The 23,037-nt window shown below is 34.7% G+C and overlaps 1 protein-coding gene across 1 annotated transcript in view; it reads right to left on the bottom strand.

Annotated features, from left to right (window-relative positions):
* Positions 1 to 23,037, bottom strand: part of LOC113494484 (GTPase-activating Rap/Ran-GAP domain-like protein 3) — a 105,725-nt gene that overhangs the window by 20,084 nt on the left and 62,604 nt on the right. Inside the window, exon 2 of the mRNA XM_026872851.1 lies at positions 18,210 to 18,279. Coding sequence (XP_026728652.1) covers positions 18,210 to 18,279 — 70 coding nt within the window. The remainder of the gene's footprint in view (positions 1 to 18,209; positions 18,280 to 23,037) is intronic.

Here is a 23,037-nt window from a genome sequence, read left to right as displayed (position 1 = left end):
CCTCTGTCCCTCTCGTACAACTGCAACAGTTTTGTTTTAAGACTTGTTGGTAGGCGTCTTGGAAAACTCGGCATCTACCGCTAATGATTGTTATATTGAAATTATTGTCTATTTGACACAATAAATCTTATCTTTCCTATAGTTTCGGATGAGTGAGTTACATGAATATTGATAATACATATAGGTACAGAAATAGTGAAACCTTGGGCTATTGTCGTGTGTAGGTAAATAATTGATAGGTAAATAGAGATTCGTGTGTCAAATTTCAGTTTGATTTTAGTTTAATCATTGAGTAAGTTAAATTTAAAAAGACATTGGCTACTAAAGCCTGTATTCATGCGAGCAAAAATTCTAGTACAGCATAAAACTGAGTCGTTTTCTACTTAATATGTTGTAAACATGTGAGACACCAATCAAATCTCCTCGTTAACGTTAGAAGCAACCCACATTTGTAGGTCACAGCCTTGGGTGCCTCAGACCACCTATATGTTCTGTTTAATGTCAAGTCGAGCCCTGGCACGGGCAGCGCAACGCGTTGCTATAACTCCCAATAACGATAAACAGTTACATTGTAGTAAATAGTGTTGGTAAATACGGTACAGCGATCCCGACGCCATTTTCAGCCGCATTGTTCGTCATAACTGCGCATCGATACGATAATGGTATCGTTGAGTTTGACAGATGATACAAGCGCGGATGTATCGTGAACAGCTTGCGAAATTTGTTTATGATTTGGTATGGGGTAACGGATACTATGAAACTTGTTTACTAAGCCTTAATATGCTGTATGTATGTGGTTTCGATGTTTTATAGAATTTGCTACAGTTTTCAATCAAAAATTTGTCATTTGGAAAGGTATGTGGAGAGACAAAAGAGCTTGTGCGAATAAACCTGAAACTACTCTGTCAAAATTCCATTCGCGTGTCAATTGCATTCTGTATTCTACTCATAGCAACACCCTAACAATTTGTCTGCGCCGCGATCAGTCCGTGGATGCCTGTTATCCACTTTTCGTGCAAAAATCCATCAAATCGACTTTTCAATACTTCTCTTGAAAAACTGGGGCGCTTCGGCCGGCCTAAATATAAGGGTCAGTTCATATTGCAAAGTCACGCGGCTTCGTGGGAGGGAGTGACGGTGCTTGAGATACAATGTGTGCGATACCTACAGCCGACAGCGATCAAGGTGCCCTTGTAAAAACGATGCTTAAGAACCATAAATATCTCAAGTTCAGGAACATAGAGTTTGCGATTTATCAGGTAAATGTGGTATGGTTTTGAGGTGTATGTGATATGGTTTTAAAGCAAGTGTTAGGTTCAGTGTATTTTTGGACTTTATATGGGCATATAAAGCATTAACTTAATGAATAACTATTATGATGATACATGACTAACGCAGCGGTATGATAGACCACTCATCAACTCTAGAAGTGAATTGAATTGTTCATGTCTAAGGCTGCGTTTCCACCAGAGATGTGTGATGGAAATAGGTCGTGCGAGGATGTCCGCTGAGCTGTTTCCACCAGAGCTCATCAGAGCTGCGCTGACCGAGGCGAGGTTAATGAGGGATTCCATTGGTTATTTACAAACACATCCCTTGCTACGCATCCTCGCACACATTTAGACATGGACAATCCAATTCGTGTAAGCTCGAACGTTTGAAGAGGGTTACATAGTAGGATTCATTTGATTCTGAGAATCTAAAAGCAGTTTGTGATGGTTGCTAAGTTACGATTTAAAACATCGCGTTTTGTGTCATGTTATATGAAAAATAGGTGTTAGAGCTACTGGATGTCGCATTATATAACGTTCGAATTCTGAAGGGTTATTCGTAAAACAATAGGTAAAGGCTTTCTCTTTTCGTTTGCTAACAAATAAGAAAATACGGAATGAGTTACTTCTCATTCTGTGACAAATGGAAAAATATAAAAGGGATACAAGAAAGGTTTACCTTGTCTCCTGTGCACTAAGGGCAAGAGAAGAAACGTGGACTTAGATTTTAGTCAGTAAAAGGCTGACACTCCCTTTAGCGTAACCCAAAGAGCGAGGAGTCGAAAAAAGAGGCCTATTGCCACCTCTTTAAGTAGGACTTGCAGTTGTCGAATCGAGACAGGGTACTACTTCACGCATATCGTTCAAGATTCTCACCTTAAAAGAGGGGCTTGAAGTTTTATATCAAACAAAGTTTTTGGTGAAAATATTATCGACCTTAATAAATTGTTCTAGACATGTTAGTAGGGATATATCGTCAGTAATAGATAGGTAGACCAATTGAAATTGCAGGCTTTAATTTACAATCGAATGTGGTTGCTACTCTGCGGTTAGTGCAACGTACAATTTACGTACATTGCGGAAAATAAACATCATACAACTCGAATAAATTTCAATCAAACCACATTTAATCGTTCAAACCGAATTCTGGGTATAAATCCTTCAACAGAAAACATAAGAAAGTTTGTGAATTATTGTCCCATGATTAATATTCTGAAAAGTATTTGACATTCGTATTTTCAAAATGAATAAGAATAATACTATGATATCTCGATTTGACTGCGATTCTCCGAACTTCCAAACTTAGTTGTAATTTTTTCAGGACCGTTAAAAGATAAATTAGATAAGACAACAAGAAAGACGTAAGGTGGCACTCGTCTTTGATTTTCCGAGACTTACGACAAAACTATTTATTAGTAACCAGACTGTTTGACTTTTTAAATCGGATAACTACGAAAATATATTTCTGGGCTATTTTCATGTTCAACATTACATTCAAGCTACTATTTTTTGTAGATGCTCCCGTACTTTGAAAATGAATTTCCCACACTCAGAACAAGTATTTTTGCATCCCTCGAATACATAGGCGGGGATCGAAACCGCGACACGTCACTGGTCCCCGGCTATCCATCCATCCATATCCACTTATCTTTACATTTAAGTAAGTTGATGAATTCATTTTTATTTATTATTACCGAACAGTAACGCTGCACATTCAAATTAATCTTTACATTTATATGAGTATATTGTTACCTACTAATAATAGGATAACAAATCTTCTTTCAAACATTACTAACCAGAAAAAAGAAATTTAGGCATTATTCAACAGAAATTCAGATTTATGTGAGCGAATATATTCAATAGGCCTACGTTTACATTTGTGAAGCCTTACTGATACTGCTGAATTACATTTACACTACGAATTTCAGTTTTTATATAAAGGGTCTCGACGGCCTAAATTCCATAAATCGTGGTGTACAATTTTTTAACAATAGGTACTTTATATCTCACCGACCTTTTATAAAAATAAGCGAAATTTTCGGCATTGCTGTAGTTTTTTAAACGTAAATATTTTAACAATTTCATAGCTTGGTTTTTGTTTTGCAGACACTCAAAAATGTGATAAATATTTTTTGTCCTAACATTAGAGGCAACTTGAAATTAAGACGACCTTAACTGTCGCTAATGCAGATCTGAAAAACAGTTTGAAATTTTCAGGTTATTAGTTTACTAAGTTTCAGAATTCCGCCCTTTTTCTCAACATTATTTATATAGTAAAATCATTTTCCATCTACTACTACCCTCAACAGCTACTCCTGCTACAGCAAAACTATAATAGACCAGCCTATTTCCCGAGATATGTTCTTGTCCTTGGTCACCGAAATGGTCAGTATTTTATCACGAGTCCTTAAATCGACCTAAATCGGTAATAATGGATTTTCGTCTCACTAAATATGATACATGAGGAAACTTTGTATTATTTCATTAAATATATGAGGGTTCTGATTGAAGTCTAAACCTATTTCGGGACTATTCTATTACCTATATGTAATTCAGTAAAATTATCTACTATATTAAGGTTTTATTCGCTTTTGTGATTCGTTGGATCTATTTTTTCTATCGATTAAATTATGTTTTATAATACCAGGTCCGTAAATTTCCCACAGTTAGGTAAAGGCCTCTTATAATATAGAGAAGAATTGAGTATTGATTGGAGCTCACTGCGAGTTGCGATTCCCGATTGCAATATTTGGTTACGTTGAAGTCTATAGAGTCTACCAGCACACCTGCAAGAACCATTATTATGGTTGTAAATGGCGAGAGATCTGTCTTTCACAACCGCAAAGATATTAATATGAGATATAGCGGTAGGCTTTCTGGTCGATGCAACACAGCCTAATTGGTCTGCTTTGGTTGAAAACGCGGATGACGTAGTACGGCGTTTCAGGTTTAGTCAGTAAGAGTCTGACAGTACAGTACCAATTTCCTACCGCGAGGAAGTGGGTGCCCATGAGGATTCCCCGCCTTAATAAACAAAGAGGTTTAATAACACCATTGTCAAAATCAAGACGAGAGCCGAAGGATTTATGGTAGGTAACTTGGGCAAAAATAGTGACATTCGTATTTCAAAAGTTTAGAGTGAGTAACCTCTGAAACGAGCCATAAACTAGAAAGCTACTAGTCTTTACTACTACCAACCTTACAACTGCATCTAAACCAGTAACGTCAGAATCTTAACCCAGATAAAGATAGATCGACACGTTGTTTATGAGATGTACTAACTTTTGAGTGTAAGTCTGATGTAATAAAATGTAACTGTAACTTAAATACAATTTAGTATAATAATTTAAATTTTTAATTCACTTTCTGAGTTTCTCAGAAATAATAATCAGTAAAAGATTTAAAAAATCTACATTAAAAAAAAAAACTTTTTGCTCAAAAAAAAATCTATTAAAGTAGAAAATTACAATACCGATTAAAACCTTCATCATCGCTTAGGTACATGTTATAAAACCTTCCTATTTCGTCTGTTTACGACTCACATCACGCAAGCGACAGAAGCATCTCAATTATACGGTTAATAAACCGTTGTATTGTCAATTTGGAACTTAATATAGATTTGATGTTCGATACGCCACTCGTAAAGCGAATCAATGCGACATAATCCAGTGTTTACTTTGGTTTTATGCGCTGTTATTGAATATATGTGATTAGGGCGAAATGAGTTGCTTCTTGCGTTTTATTTGGGGCATTTTCTCATAATGCCTCTTTATAATTATTCATTATCATGATTTATTGTGTTGGGTACTAATAAAGTCTCAATTCGGTCGTTTTACATTTAAATTATGTTTTTTTATTACAAATAAAGACATACACCTTATTTTTGTAGGTATTGTGACGAGGAATGGACTGCGTCAACATTCATATATATTCATTCGTAAATAGATACGTTGAGTTAATGGAAATAAATGATTTCTCTTTATTAATTACTATTCTATATTTACGTAGTTATCTTTACGTTGTAACCTGCGGTGGTGTGTTTATAACAACAATTCCTTGAATATTTAGCTTCAATAACTCTCAAATAATTATCGAATATACGAACATATTTGTAATTCTTTGACGATGGCGTGAACACAATTATTTGAAATTTGTAAACACAATAATCAAATTCTATTAAGACAAAGATAAAATTAACTTCATTTCGCAAATGTGAGCTATAAAGAAAGAACAGTTCAGCAATATTTAGCCTTAAAGCATGTCCACCAATATAAGATTCCATTAAGGTTATTACTCCCGGTGACGTCACGTCATTGTGAACCTTTAGAGTGATATTTTGGCGATTGTAATTATGTCAGTTTGTTTGGAAGTAGGTCAAGCAATTCTGGAAGTAAAGTACAAGCTTGAGTGAGTGCGGTCACTTGAGTGAGGTTCAAATATGTAATGCCGACATATTGGGTATACGGCATGGTTTTTGTTTCTGACAGTGGTGTTTTAATGTGTCGATAACATACATGTTTAAGAATTATGGAATCTCAATTTGAGACACGTGACGCGGGGTAGCGATACGTAATACATGAGTTGGTTAATTAATAATTCCTTTTAAATTAATTAAAGAATGTTATATTGTAATAGGAAAAAAAACTAAAATAAAATACATAACTAAAAATATGGTCACCTATGAAATTTATCACCGCAGCAAACGCGAAATACATCATCTCTGAAAATCATAATATTATGGAGCGCTCATGGTTTATCAGGTACAGCCTAGTGATAGACGGACTCTTTTTGTGTTGAATAGACCATTCATCGAGGAAGGTTTTAGGATATAAACCATCACGCTGCGACTATTAGGAGCGAAGATACAATGGAAAATGTGGAAAAAACTGGGCAGGTATAAATCGCGGGCAACAGCTATTAGAGTATAGTTACCGGCACGGATCTTGAGCACTGACCTCCACCTGCGCAGAAGTGATTTTTTGGGTCCCTTTTGCGGTATGAAGTGAGGCGCGGGGCGAATAAAGTGCAGTGATTGGCCCGCAACGCATCGCGTCATAGCCGTCACTCGTGATTGGTTGAAATTAGTTCTGTGCTGCACCTCAAGACGACGAGGACGCACAATTGATTGGCGTTTTATTTTACGATGCGCAAAGCGATCCCCACTCTTCCGCCGAGCGCTCAAGATCCGTGCCGGTAACTATATAAACCTGAAGTTAGAGTTCTTTATTGAAACGAAAGCTGTACTCAGACTTAATGCGCCATCCATCAGAACTAATCTACTCTTATAATCTATACCAACAGCGGTGATAGGTGAAGTTTGACAAGAGCGTCAGTAAAATTAATGGCACTGTACATGAACAAGCATACGCGATGGTGGCGGAATGTGATTAACCTTTGCCGAGTTTCGGCGCCGAAACAAACTTGCAAAGGTCAGAGGGAACCGAAACTTCGCTAGGGGTGGCGCCATAGACGTTGGTAATGAAATTTATTGATGGGGAAAAATATTGTAAGGTAAACATGGTATTAAAAGCAGAAAGTACGGCTTTCAAAGATGTCTTCTTAAATAGGTTCTTAAAAGAATCAAAAATAAATTGTTCAAGATAATTTTGTATGTGCTAAACGTAACCCTTAGGTTGTTCTGTTGTAAGGTGTCTCTCCTCTTAATAACAAGAGTCCAATTACGGAATACCTTTAAAAAGTTATTGCACATTATAAAACTCAAATATATTCGTTATTTTTATAACCGACAATAAAAAAAGCCAGGACAAAAAAGCTCACGGGAGTAAAAGAGTTATCAAAATAAAGAATAAATGACAGTTTAGTCGATTCTAGTGTAAGAGCCAACCCTACATATCGTTGGTAAGCCCCTGAAACCAGAGATTTGAACTCCATGGTTAAGTTGTTGCAAGCTTAGCTATTAAGATTAAGCTTTCATATTAAGAACGTACGTGACTTTGATTCTTCGGCGAATGAAATACTCAATAGAAGAAAAAGAGTTTGGAACTATGCCCAATGTATGTTAACTAGGCTTTCATTTCACTATTTGATATAGGAACATGTGTAGTACATGTGATACGATATATAATCATGATGCTGTAATGAGGTAGTGTCCACTGAAGCGGTAAATTAACTATAATTTGCTAACAAGGTCATAATAAACAGCGCTTGCAATTTCATATTGACCGTATGTAGGTTTCTAGATATTGCTATTATATATGACAAATGAAATAAAGCCGTTTCTGATAGCGATAGTTGCTAACAGGACTTTTAAATCTTGTCTTATTGATAAGTATTTTAGGATATATCATCTACAGAAGTAGATTCGATTCAAACCAAACTGATTACAGCACTCGTCAGGTTAGATCAGCAATAATAATTTTCAAATATAAAGAGACAATTGTAGTTTTAAGCATTCATTTATTTCCTCTGCAGAGAGATTAACCCATATTACTGTGTCAGAAAAACAAAAGGAAAACAGTCAGCATTTGAAACTGACATACATGTTCTATTCGTAATTTAAAAGTTTAATTCATTCATTCGCTTCATTCGCACTAATAAGTTCGTAATTTAAAGTTTCGTATATTTATATTTATGGTGAAATATCAGGCAGTCTAGGGTTACTTTATTAACATTAATAAAGGCCCCGTCGTGCGTGAGAGCCTTTAATAAAGGTGCGCGGGATTAGTCAGACTTATTGCTCAGATTATCCCTGTACACTGCGGGTTATTGCTTTTAGTGGGCTTAGTCTTTAACATCAGTAGTGTCAGGGAATTTGAATACAGCTAATTTGTTGAAATATTAGATGAGTAAATATTGTTAACATAGATCATACAGGCAGCTTTGCAAGAGACGTTAGATGTGGTTTTTGTTTCGTTTAGTTGTGAGTTTAAGTAAATCTTAGAAGGCATTCGAAGACGCCATTTTGAATTTTTCGTTATTATTTTTAAAGACTTCATCTTATGGAGATTTTTGCGGGTTCTTCTCTATGAGAATGACACTTTTGTAACGCGCGACCAGAGACATAAATATAGTCATAATAAACGTTGATAAATGCCTTATTGAAATAAAAACATTTTCAGTATTACAATAAAACACCAAAGTTCATTTAAAATGTTATTGTTCGAAAAAACAATAAAGCAGCATTTCACAAACAATTCAATAAACAGTCATGGTTTCACAGTTAATAATTACGTCGCGCGTTCACAAAGCTTCGACTCGCTTTCCATTCTTTGTTTTGTTGCAATTTTCTTTGGCTAGGTATAAATACAAATAGCAATCAAAGTTCGAAACTATAAAGTTTCCCTGAACGCCGCGCCCAGCAATAAAACATTGAATACGACTCAGAAACGTTTCCTTTAAGCAAGCTCTTAGTATTACGAATAGACTGCCTTATTTTTAAGGTTCCGTACCCACAAGGTAAAAATGGAACTAAGGCACAGTTCTCTGTTCGTCTGTCGGTCACTAAGCTGTCTCATATTCCGCAATATACAGTTGAAATTTAAAGATGATGTGTTTTCTGTTATCACTACTACAACAAATTATAAAAGTCGACGTTGATGAGCAGTTTTTGCAAATTTGTTTTTCTTACTATTTGTACGGCTACAGAACCCCCGTGACGCGAGTCTAAGTCGCACCAGACCGGATTTATTTATTTCTATAGATGTGAAGGAGCATTGTGAATGAGTTACGCAAGTTAGCAAGTTGGGAATGGACGTATCAAAGAGTTTGAATACAATCAAAATAAGAGAAAAAGAGAGAGAGGTCTTCCGAAACACGGACGAACTCACCCACGAAGCGACCGTATCAACTGTAGCTTAACTTGTGATCGATGAACTTGTGCAGTTATAGTTTACCTACGAGCCATTTTCACGAGAGTTACTAAAAAAGTCTTAGTTTGAGTTAGTTACGAGTTTTTCAGTTGCCATCAGCCATGTAAATAAAGGTTCTAAGAAGAGCCCTCAAGTTAACGAACTCAATGATTGTGTATACAATACATTTTCTTGAAAATATCTTTTTACGAGAAAATATTAAATCATAAGTTCATTTTTGAGGAAAGAGCTCTTTATCTTACAGAAATTTAATAGCATTATAAGAAGGACCTAGAAAAGCTGAGAAAAGTTCGAGCATAAAAGAACAAGAATATTTTAACACTATTTAGATATTTACTTTTTACAATGTAAGATATTTAAACCTTTTTCTGGTTTACTTTTTATTTACTTTATGCTTTTTATGATTTAAACAACCATGCGTGGTTCCAATAAGCTATGCTTGTCCTACGCGAGAATCGAATCAGCGACGCGTCGCGCACAGCAGCAATATTAATGGATAGATCTTGAATATCACAGCTCGATTTTTAATATATCAATGCCCACAGCTTATTAAAATGTAACAGATGATTGTACTAGCATGAAGTAATTTTAATTTATGCAGCATCTTTAAACCCTGGAATCCCTGCATCAGTAATACCTAAGCACTGACAAACATTGGTTTTTGTCATTTTGTAATACGCTGGCCTTTTAACCATAATTGCTCTCCCCACAAAATCCCTTTGTAATCGTTTAAATGACCTCATCAAGCTAATTGTCTAATTAGTATCGGACATCGCTATGACGTTGTAATGGTCAAGGATTCTTGATACCAATTAAGACGGCTTTAGATCTATTTGAGAGGAATTGTACCGATATTAACAATGTTCAGTCTGATGAATACATTAATTTGATCGTAGGCATTGGGAAGCGATGCGGGAGAAATGTTTACGTTTATGTTTTAGAATCTGTAGAAGCTTGTTTAAATGCTTAGCGTTAGTAGTAAGTAATGTACGACTTCTTTGGAAAAATATGAAAAATAAGAGTTTTTTTTTTCATTTTCCATTTGACATTTTCAATACTGTACGATTATACAGCCAAATTCCCATAATTAGATTAAGTGCAAATTTGTTTGAAACGTGAATTAAAATTTATAAAATTTCGATGTTTTGTTTAGATTATTTTATGCAGGAAAAAATACATTAAAAAAGAAACTGAAAAACGTTTCCATGAATACCATTAGCAGTGTCCTCTTATATTCCACGGTAATATATCACGAGCACAAATCCCTTCTCAAAGCATTAGTGCATTTAATAACAACAAATTCTCAATTCCCGGTACCTGACATACCTGTATACAATATAATGAGTACCGTAATTGTTTTACAAACAGCACTAGCAGATGTGTGGGGTTTCACGAACAGAGCCTTACTGCCAAGTTTCAAAGTAATGTCATTGTAATTGTGCAAGCGAGATAGAGCACTACACTCCGTAGAGCGCCGTCTCTTTTCCTCTACTGTAATAATATGTTTTTGTAAGGTGGTGAAAGGGCAACAGGTACAGCTGGTTGCTATTACAGTTTCCAGGTACGTACACACGTGGTGGGGATCACTGCTTCCACATATGAGAAATAGGTTTATATGGAATTTATACCAAGGAAAATGTAAGTACATATGTTTTGTTAAGAACGTTTAGCGCATTTGTCGTTAAAAAAATATGAGATAACTGGTTTATTGTCACATTAAATCGATATTCGTAGCAGGCAGCAATCATAATTTAATAAGCGACACTATAAACTGCTTCTTTTCAAATATTTTTATATACAAAACTGTTAAAAAAAGGATACACTGCAGCTCTCATATTAACCGATCTACAAATCGAAATAGCGGAAAGTGAGAACGAGGAAAATCTTTGTAAATAAATTGACGAATTGATGATGCGGAAATTAATCGAAGACGACTGGAAATGGAAAGGTGTGTGGATGGTGACGTCAGACATATAATAGACATGGAGGCAAAAATATTCTATGGCTTTGAATTGTATCGTGTCTTAAGATAGTATTCTTGGTACGTCTCGTATGTCGCTTTCACCGACGTAACAGCCTTGTACATTCCTATAGGGCAAGCCCGCTAGTGCAGTTGTGCAGTATGTTTCAAGCAAGTTTGATTGTACTTTGAGTCTACCTTTTGTTAATGTTTGTTTTGCTGGTAACCTGGTAACAGTTGTTTATTAATTGTTGTATTATATTGTCTACCAGTAACCAGAGCCGGATCTAGGGGCCCCGAGGCAACGAGGGAGTGTGGGCCCCTTGGTTCAAGTTATTTTCATTCAGTGAAAAATTTATCGAGCTTATTTTAGATGCCTACTTTGGTGGTGGGCCCCTGGTCATAGTGGGCCCCTAGGCACTGGCCTAAAGTGCCTTATGGATAATACGGCACTGCCGGTAACGAGCAATGTCACAGTATTTCATAGCCCGAAGTTCATTGCCAGTTGATTGCTGACTGTACTTCGTTCGATTGTTCAATCTGTTACTTAACTAAGTAGCATATTGAAAAAGTATTATTTAACAATACTACTATGTATTGTACTTATAAAAATTGTTTAAAAACGGTTTACTATCTAGGGCACAATTAAGGACATCAGTTAGGTCTAAAATTTGTCGGGTGATACCGATTCATACACATAAGTATAACTTTCTTACTTTGAATTTGATTATGTAGTTTTTTTTAAACTAGAACGCACTTTTTCTGCTGACCATACGTGCTAGTCTGGTAAAGGTGACATGAGGAATGAACAAGATTGCTTTCATCTCAGTTGATACGCCGCCCTTGGCAATACGATGGGAGATTCCCGAAATCTAATATCGCGTGCGACGTCGCGGCGTAAACTAGGTTTTTCATAAATCAGTTTGCTACCTGAGAATTGTATATATTTGGCTACAGATATTTTGGTATAGATTGTTCTTGTTAAGTAAGCCTAATCCCATATGTTATTTCAAATAAATTCACTTATTTTGCTTTAGGTTACCAAACAGAAGCATGCAAAAATAAATTTAGCGTGACGATTAATTGAAAACCTTATATTTTGTTCAGCTTCGTTAAATTCTAAAAAGCACACGAAAGAGTTTATAGTTCTGGCTGAATGTTTTAAAATTAGGTCACTCCTTTCATTTCGAATTATACTAAAGAGTAATGAAGCATACATGAAATGACCCAATATCCTATTTCGTTAAGAATAAAGGTTATTTATATCACAATTCAATTATCTGTCGTTCTATATTTGAATATCATCCCCATTTTCTTGTTTACCTGTGCCTTCAGGCGCACTGGCCCGTCTTTTCGCTTTTATCCTCACTGAGCATTTCTTTTTCCAAAAGTACCAAGAATAAGGGATAATGGTTGTCCAAAAAACGTTTTGGATGTAAATCGTTGTTCGTAATCTCGGCCGTGTGATATTAGTGTGATTGCTTTCTCCTATTCTCATAAAAGAGATTATTAAAATGTGACGCATAAGTAAATATGAAATCATGTTTAATTAACAATTAAAATGGACAAAGCGATGTTTGTTGATGTGGTTAGGCGTATTATCCTAGGTATCTGCGAAATTCCAGTTAGAGTAAATTGCATTGCAATTTCGTGTATAATTAATTTAATTATCAGTCATTCACTTATATACGATTATAATATAAGCAATGTAGAGAATAATGGTTGACAACATAGAAATCTATATATTACCTTATTATTTAGATTTCTATGGTTGACACTCATTTTTGCTTGAAATCTTTATCTCTGTGATACATAATTATGTAGTTCGACTGGTATGATTTTTGGTTTAGACTTCGTAGTATATAAACTATGCATTAACTGCTTAATAAAGCTACTTTAAGTACAACTTACACAACGTCTTTTTCAAAATCTCTTAAATTACTCAACACTACACAACAAAACAATATCGGGCGGTCTCATTACCACTTAATAAGTGATAGAGAGCTAACCTTTAAAACAGTCCGCCATTGAACTACCATTTCGCAGTTCCATCGCTTTATTAACGTAATAAAACTTTATACAAAGGGAAAAGTGTCTATTCACTAATACCGTAGGACAAGCGAACAATGCGCCATTGTGTCTCAACAGTTATCACACAACAATGAGTGTAGAATTCAAGCCTTTGAGCTGAATCATTGGGGTTTTTTTTTAATTTTTGATATGATACTGATTTGTTTGGTTATATCAAACTTTTTAGATGGGACCTTGTTTTTAATCTCTTGTTTTCATCTGGGTCTGATGGGTTTTATGTATTTTAGTGGTTTATGGGCAGTTTAAAATATTTGTTCAGAGTGTGTGACTCGCCGTTTGTTTTTAATTTCATAAACGTAAAAAAACGGTTCGGACTAAAAATCATTCAATCAATTATGGTCTAGAACTATTAGGTAGAATATCAAACAGTTCTGGACCAAAATAGACTTCTCAAAAGTCATTAAAGCTAGGGGCAGCTCTATATTTTATTTATATTATTAGCCGTAGATGTAGCATCAGTGGTATAATTAACATTTCTGCAGTGTGGAATTAAATGAATAAAAAAGAAGTTTAAGAAATATTTTACATCCACCGAGGTTGTTCGTCGAATTTATCTTGTAGACAGGTTTAATTAATTATTTTAATGAAAAGACAGATGTACGAAGTTACTCTTAAGTTTGACTGAATGCTTCTAGTTTATTGACCTTTGTTTCAAGTACCTATATTAAAGTTTTATGAAAGATTGGTTGGCTGACCTGCATTTCCATGACTTAAAAAATATTAAGCCTACGTCTAGCACGCTGATCAACTCATTCTGAATTCTAAATAAATCAAACTGATTACAACTGTGATTGCTAACCCACAAGAGAGGACCCGATAATGATAGAACGATACCTATAGGCCATAGATAGACAAAGCTACCGCAAATTTTCATAGACGTTTTATTTAATAAACTTTCCTCGTTTGTAAAAATCTATTTGTAAAAATATTTATTTAATAATGGTTCACTCACGCGTCATCATCAAGACAAGCTTAGGACCCAATTGAACTCCTTAATCATGAGCTAACTTGGCGGCGGCGACACTTACAAGCTTACTTTTAAACATAAGTCTATTCCGGATTCAGTAATTTTCTTCTATTTGTCTAGCTATAACAAAACATCTGCGTTGATTGTTTTCGCTTGCTATTATTATATTAAAACCTTTTCATTCGTCACCAACGTTAGCAAGTGGAGTTGACGTTGAAATAATTGTTTGTTTTCAGAGAGCCTGCTACTAGCTCTTAAGGTAACTTTATAACTGTTGTGGAAGCGGGAGAGCGCTATACAATGCATATAGCTTTGTCTCTCTTCTAGGTATTGTAGCAATAATATTACTTCAATACGTGGTGATCCACAGCTTTTATATTTATTGTTAAGTCAATGTTTCCGGAACTAAAGTAAATAACATAAGGATGATACAAAGAATGATAAGCTAGAATAAACTTCGCTATGCTAAATTTTTTTTTTTTGACTACCGAGGTTTTACAAACGAAACAAGTAATTTAATTCTTGCATATTTGGCGCAGTGATCTTTCGGCTATCCGTGCAGTCGGATCCATCGCTGTCATATCATTTAATAAAAAACTTATTCGTAAGTAATTTAGGCGTAAAATATGTAGGTTTCTTTGGTGCTTTCGTTACATACACAGTTAAGGTGAATATAGTAGGTAAAGTTATATGTAGGTCTAGTCTATACTTATTTATCTTGTTTATGTTACCTGCATCGATGAACATTTGTCAATATTATCTTAACAAGTGACAAGTAACACTTGAATAATATATATACAATATTTGTAATAATCAGAAACATATATAACACAGCAGAATCTTTTATCGTAGGATGAGCAGAACAAATCTCGTGTCCTACGAGTAGGACAGAAACAAAAGAACAGAAAAACGCACTACAAATATTCTCCACCAAAATCCGTTGTAAGCCGCAGGCACAACACCCACGCTACCCGAATTAAATAGTAGAAGCCATGATTTTCGGCACTTGTAAATCTCTTACCCCAAAACTCACTCCGGGCTATATTTTCTAACAAACATCAGCCATCAAGTCATAGCTGTAGTCCGGAGTTCCTGATAAAAGCCTCATTACTTCTGATGTACGAAAACGGCTCCAAAACCTCTTCAATCCGAAAGAGTACTCGAGATTTGTAATTGGCTTTTCCTGGCATATCTTAGGAAATTCGTTTAGCAACCGATGAATGATGCGGGAGTTCTGGCTCAGGATAATTGAAAAACAATAAGCTTTTAACGAGAATTTAATTGCAATTAATTTTAATTTATTTGCCGTTATTCTCTAGCTGATGTCAGGCATAATGTATTATTCATTTGCAGACAAAAATAAAACTTTTATTTATAAATCATCAAAATTGGAGGCACTCAAATTGCCTAAAGGAAAAAAAAGATATTGTTCTTATAATCTCAGTTGATATGCTGTCAACTGTTGAGGAGTTTCAATCTATCTCTTTCAATCTGATGCGCTTTATCAAATTAAGACTTATCGAATATGAGGCTTTCCTGAGAGAAGAGGAAGAAAATTAAGTATTTATTACTGGCATGTTAAATTGGATATGATTTAAGTAACGTTTCTTTTAAGTTTTCGTGCGCCTTTACGTTTTGTCTTTTAAATTCATATTTCGAATTATGGATGTACAAAGTATCAGAGTCAAAGCCGCCCGTCTGCTTCTGCCGTCACTGTAAAGCTGATTGTTATAAATGTGTATGTGTGTGTGTAAAGGCAAAAATGAAAATGATTTTTACATTTTGAGAACGTCCATCGAATCCGAGTTCGTTAACTGTACAGTCACAAATTCAATCCCTTTCGCCGGGAGGGAATCTGCATGGATTGTTTTGAGCATTTCTGCACGTGATCTGTGTTCGCTACATATATCCGTAAATACAATATTGGACATCAGAATGTGTTGTAAATGTATGATCTATAAATCCTACTTTACTTAGAGCTGTTACCTATAGTTTTTGTGTTCTAAACAGTTTTTACTTCTAGTCGTCGAGATATAAGGAGGAACAAAGTCCAACCTTATTTTTTTTTTTCGTCTTTACTTATTTGTACTGTTGGATTGAAAACGTGTTAGGGATTAAGCCACGAACAAGCTGGAAGATTACTGGAAACCTCCCGTGTTTTTTAAACAATGTGAAATTTATTGCTTAATTCTCGTATAAGCTGGGTTACTAATACAAGTGGATAAAGTCGTCTCAAAACAAAAACCAGGATTGTAAGGTACAAAAGAGCGGCCAAGTCCGAGTAGCACTCATGATACTAACTGAGGGTTCCTTCCAAATTCCGGCTAAAGTAAGTTATAACATTTTGCAAAAAAAAAAAATAGTTTTTCGTACCGCACCCAATCATTGCTTAACCTCGATTATTCAATAATTGTTATTACGGCTATAACAGAAATACATCATCTGTCTATGTAACTTGGTTCATTAAATACAATCTCATTAAAAACACAAGCGGAGCATTAAAAATAATAATCCATTTTTGCCCTTTTGGGTACCGAACCCTAAAAAGTACAAAAACAATTACGACGGGTATTGACCGAAAGTATTAGTGCTTGATAACATTAATCTTTTTGTCCATCGCTAAAAAAGATACAGGGCGGTTTATATAACTGGCGAAACGCCTCTCTAAATTAAATCTAGACGGCTGTTAACCTAGTTACCTGAATACGACGACGTCAAATTTACAATGTTTGAAATAATATATCTTTAGATTAGTTGAGGTTGTACCTGTAAACTGAGAAATGTCAACAAGACCATATTTTAGGGACATTATAATTACTTGTATTCTGACTATTTTACAACGACTCACAAACATCCCAGAAACTTGCCCATAATGACACCCCGACCACTTTCAGAGTGCTATATTGTCGATATTGACTTTTGGAAAAGTGCTACAGACTAATTTAAATAAACAATTTTTTATATTAAACGAAAACGATTTTTACCAAGATCAACATATAAGCACAAGAGTTTCTTTGTTTCCGAAGGTAGGTGTATAAAAGGAATCAGTCAATTTCAAATATCCTCGAAAACATACCTAAAATGTCTCGCCTGATACACAAACAAAAAATATGATTTCTTCTTTGAAAATATAAAAATATTGCTTGGACAACCGCGGCCGGCACCAACGGCACTAGTTTTACGGTTCAGCGACGTCGACGTCGGGAAATTGCAGTCACTGCATATATATTTATGTTATTGCAGTTTGTAGACATTTAGAATATATTGTTGCAAAGGAAACTCTGCAGTATCAATTTACTTTACTTGATACACTCGTACTTGTTAAAATTAAGCTTATTGTTCGTTCTTTGAAATATGGAACTACCTATAATAGTTTGATTTTCATTTTTAATTTTAGAAAGGAGGTTGCAAATGAACAATTGTTTATGTCAGTGCACACTGGATTTAAATTTAGATAAAACTAGCTGTTACCCGCGACTTTGTCCGCGATGTATAAAGATATGAGGAACCTTATTTTCCATTTTTTGCAATGTTTTTACATTAAAAATAAAGTGACCTATGTTACTTCTAATCTTGGAGGAGGAAGTCTTGGAGGGATCTAAGACTAAGTGTACCAAGTTTCATGATGATCTGTTAAGTAGTTATCGCGTGAAAGCGTAACAAACATACTTACATTCACATTTATATTAGTAAAGATTTAGAGTAGGGATAAAGCCGTAAGAAAATAATATGTTAACTGTATATGACCAGTGCTTAAAAAAATTAAAAAAAAATGCGACTAAGAAATGTACAAAATGACGATTTTAAAATTCATACTGTATAATTATACTAATATATCCTAGTTCCAAGACTACGCACAGCATACTGGATTCTCATTAAGGTTTCTCGCATTTCCTTATTTTAGTTAGTATTTTCATGAATTTTAATGATCAAAATAATAATTTGGATGGCTCGTGTTCAGAATTTTAATGAGTTATGACTTTTGAGTCTTAGTTTTTAGCATCTGGGTTTATAAGTATTTCTAAGTATATTAAGTGTTTGTATCAATTTTGTGATTAGAGTTATATTATACTTATCAATTAATTACTTACTTGTTCAACGGATCCATACTGCCTTCTAGAGAACACCCCACGCCTCGATATTAACTCGCTTGCCGACGATCTGTGGACAATAAAAAACATCACTTTAATGTTGCCATAATGTTAACATTTAATGTTTTTTTAAACCCGTGTATAACCTCACACACGTTGTACAAAAATAAAACAATCAATTAATATTACGTTCACATTTTTATAAATTAATAAAACCCTTTTTTCATATTATTTGAATTTAGAACACATTTACGGAAGGTAAATGTGTTCTAAATTCAAAATGTCTACAACCTGTATAAATTGCGCCAAGATTTGAAAAAGAAATAGTAATAAAAAGTTTTTGAAAGTCGTATTCGTAACTGCAATAGCGTCGAGGCAGATAAGGTGGAACGGTGCATATCGTGCACAATTTTTCACCACAAACGTTCCCGGCTTAGTCGGAATGTTTAGAATTTTTATATCCTAAACATTTCAAATAGCTGCGGTGACTTCATTGGTTAATAGATGAATGGAACTTTCTGCAGAATATTCTATAAGACTTTCGTGAGTAGCAACAGCAAAAGTCATGAAATAAAAATATTAACCTTGTTACATTTATTTGATCGAATATTGTCGCTTGCAAAGACGGCGAAAATTATGTCACAATTTTTTCAGTTTTATTTTGCATCACGGTTATTTTTTTTTAATATGGAATATCAACATTTTTTGTAAATAAATTAACGGGACTGATTAGTCGTGAAAATTATGTTCAAGCTCTAGAAACTATCTAGGACATTATTTTTGTAAAATAGTTTAATATAAATCGTTTATCGTTAACAACAAAGAATGCAAACTATAACCAAGGACCGCTAAACTCTTTACATCGACGATAAATGGCTAATATATGTGAATACATTACACTCAACTCAGCTAATATCACCTAGATACAACTAAAGTTCAAACCACACGCTGCAGCGGTCTGAATGAACCAACTTGATCTTGAAAGAACGAACGAGTGAATGAACGAACGAGTGAAGCTATCCGCCATCAATAGATATCATCAGTCACATTTAAAGCTCCAATTAAGTGAACGACACTTGAGAGCTAGTTTCCCGTTCTGAATTAATTGCGATCCCTACATCTAAGGAGTTTAGTACACATCTAACTGCCTCCACGAAAGGTCAGATTCTTGATTTGATTTAATAAAACTTAGTTACAGAAGTGTATATTTAGCATTATTACACTTTTATGTATTTTAATTGTACTTGCAACACTGTAAGATAGTCTAGTCAATGGTAGATATAATTTTGTTATCTTGTTTCATTGGTTTTTTTAATATATTTTTTCAGCTATGTAAGCACACTCCTTAAGATGTTTTAAAATTGTCATGACTGCACGTATTTTTATTTCAAGCAATTCTCATTAACAATTATAAATTTGATGCCTAAGAAGTCTCATTCTCAGCGTTAGATAGATACTTAAATAAAATTTAAGAATATTTTACAAAGTATTCAGTAAGCATATCTTCAGTCTTGCGTTGGATTTTTGCATTTTTGCTTTTCAACCGTGCATAGCAAAATCGTAAAAGTTGACCTTTTAAACTTTTACTTTAAAAAACAACCTAAACTAAGGTCGTGGTTGAACATAGACCATGCAAAATAAACATGTTGATTATACGTAGCTTTCTTAGTTAATTAAAGTCTATCAGACTGAGTGATGTTTTAAAGCGTTTGTTCAAAGATAGAGACTGTTGATTTTGTATTAGCTTTTCATGAAATCAAAGGTCATTCACCTTATCAGTAGGTATCAATCTGTACTATGAAGCTGGCATCAGGACTGGAGTTGTATTGTGGGAGCGAGATAGCATACTACATTGCACGTAGAGGCGTCTCGATTTCACGATGGACTTGCCTTGGTTAATATCATAGGGGAATAGATGTGGAGTGATATTCGCATTTAAATGAGTTTGTTTGCTTAAATACTAGCGTCTAGATTTCTTACGTAAATGTAAAGACATGAAACGTTTTCAGATAAATGTTATTTTCAATTCAGTTCATCGTGTTTAGAACACTAAACGCTGGGTTGTAGCCCCTATTGTTATACTTCACTACACACGTATTATACTGTATTTTTTATTATCTGTTTTGGTTGACATGGCCGTGTACTGCACGTAATAAGTTATTAGTCTTCTGTCCCTAGAAAAATAAAATATTAAATCTGTAACTTTAAATATTTTCAATTGTTTAGTTTTAGTGGATGTTTAGTGACAGTGGAACCAATTATAATAGTTATAGAAGACAATTCTCATTGAAAAATGTGTACATTCCATTTATTTTTTATCTTATTATCATTATTTTCACCGATGGCCAGTATGTTTTCGACATGAAACATAAACAGGTATTCTTAGCAATCAGAATAAAAGGTCTTTCCTCCCATCATTATCGGAAAGCAATCTTGAGATTGACGTTCCCGTGACGAAAGGACTTGAGGGACCAATTCTATCTGCGAACAGCTGCAATAGACATTTGAAAACTGTCTATTGAATTGCAATTGTTATGATTCTTTAAATACGGCCTGGGACCTACCGCCAGTGCTCCAATTCTGCTATTAAAAATGGCTGATAAATGAATAGAAATTGGATTAAATTGGCACTGATCGTATTATAATAAGAATTTTTCCAGCACAATAATTGGAAATTTAGTACGGAGCGGAAGCGGAACACTTACGGCCAGTACAGTGAATTTCCAATTATTGTGTTGCCAAAATGCTTAATAAAATGAAATAGTTTCAAATTTTTAATCCATTGCCATTCATTCGAATCGGGGCAGTGGTGTGTTGTCTTGTTGTTATCTGAAGATAAAAGCTGACATACACACGAACACGTACAATTATTTTGTACTATTTAAAAAATAAATTACATGTACCTACATATGTATACCAAGATTTTACGTCTCAATAGCTTCATGATACGTAGTTACTCGAATAACAAAATGATTCAGAGTATTTTTAAATGCCTTATCAGCGCGACTGTACAAAAGTTTTTAGCAGGTATACCTCAGTTGTATAGAATTTCCGCAGCCGGCAACCTTGTAATCCACGTCCGGCCGACCTGGCGGTCGTTCACCCAACATTATCCGTCATCTAACCTTTTGTTGCAGAATTTCCTAAAGAGGTATCTTCAATGTTCTGTAGATAAATGTTTAAGTGGTCTTACGCACTAGGGTTTGTCCGGAAAACGCGGCTGGATTTTTCACTTCAGCTTTTGAGCGTGGTACATACATACCATTTGACCCAAAGGTTGACTGGTAGATAATGCTTTGCGGTATTAAGTTCGCCTTATGTACCACGTGGAAGTTTTAAAAAATAATAATATTTAAACCCATCAAGTGAGAGTCAAACTCGCTATATTGAGTGTTACGTACAAATAAACCACATACAATGTCATTTAAAATAACCACTGCTTAACCTTGATGGTATTTTTATTCATTAATTTATTCTTTATATCAGCTACGCAATACATCATCTGTGAAAATTTGAACTCTAGTTATCACGATTTATAACATACAGGCGGACAGGTGGTGGGACGGATTGGTGACAAACGGACGAACAAAGAGAACCTTTTATACACGAAATACTGCATGATACAGCTAAACGTTTAACACCAAGTGCGTAAAACCGCTAAAGGAACTTAGTATCGTCATTTATATATAATCTGCGATGAATAGAAACGGCCGATGTCGAAGAAACTTTAGTCACGTAAAACACGTTAGGACCTGATGAAATTCCAAATCTCGAGTCTATGAAGGTTACTGAAACTTCATACGTAACTTACTTCCAGTTTTCAATATACAGCGCGAATATTGAATATTGATATTGGCCCAATAGGGAAGAGGATTTTGTTACTAGAATACAGGGAAAATATGTGTATTATATCTTACAATTTCCTTCACATTTTTGTCTAGGTATCGCATGTTTTTGAATAAACTCCAGTTATACAATTTCTGAGAATGTTATAGACTATTATTTATTTAGAAAATTTTACTGTGTGATAGCAGAATGGCTACCGGTTAAACGGGCTACTTGCGAGTCGGTCTTCCGATTCTGAGGGATAAAACCCTAAAAACTACATCGTTGTGTTTCATGTGAGTTCATAATGCTAATAGAGTGTGATATTCCAACTCCTTGTTTGTTTGGCGAACAAGCATTGAGTATAATCTCATGTAATGGCGGCTGACAAATGTTCCGCTTCACAACGCGACGGAGCGTAAACAGTTCACATTGTACTGTAATTAAGGAGCTTATCAAAGTTATACACGAGGTTGTCTGTTTGTAATGAGCCTGGTTCTTTTCTAACGAATTAAAAAGGAGAGGGTTCTCAATTTGCCTGTATTTTATTTGTATTTATCTCAGAATTTCGGAGTGGATGAAATTACGTGAAATAGCTATTATTGGGTTCAATTTTTGGTTTTTATATGAAGTAGGTATTATTATTTTTTTATTGTTTTATGGCCTTTTAATTAATCGGCTGTTGACCGAGTGAATTACTAAAAGCAAAACACCGCTACTTACAGCCACCGAAAAGTATACAGGCCTACCTTATTTAAAAGAAGTCCTCGGTCCTGTGAAAGGCCTATTAGGAAACTATAAGAAGTTTTAGTAAAATTAATGAAATCTCAAAAAGGATTGTTGAAACTGCCTGCTTGTTAACTTAACTTTCTATTTTCAAAACATATTATTATAAAATGCCCCATAATAATATGTTAACTAAGCGTATCATATGATAAGACGATAACGTACTTCTAAATTCTACTCTAATACATCATCAGCAGCCAAACAGACTGAGGTAACA

Source organism: Trichoplusia ni, chromosome 5, assembly GCF_003590095.1.
Source record: "Trichoplusia ni isolate ovarian cell line Hi5 chromosome 5, tn1, whole genome shotgun sequence".
Taxonomy (NCBI): Eukaryota; Metazoa; Arthropoda; class Insecta; order Lepidoptera; family Noctuidae; genus Trichoplusia; species Trichoplusia ni.
The sequence above is the reverse complement of the archived record's forward strand: the minus strand, read 5'-3'. Positions and strand labels throughout refer to the sequence as shown.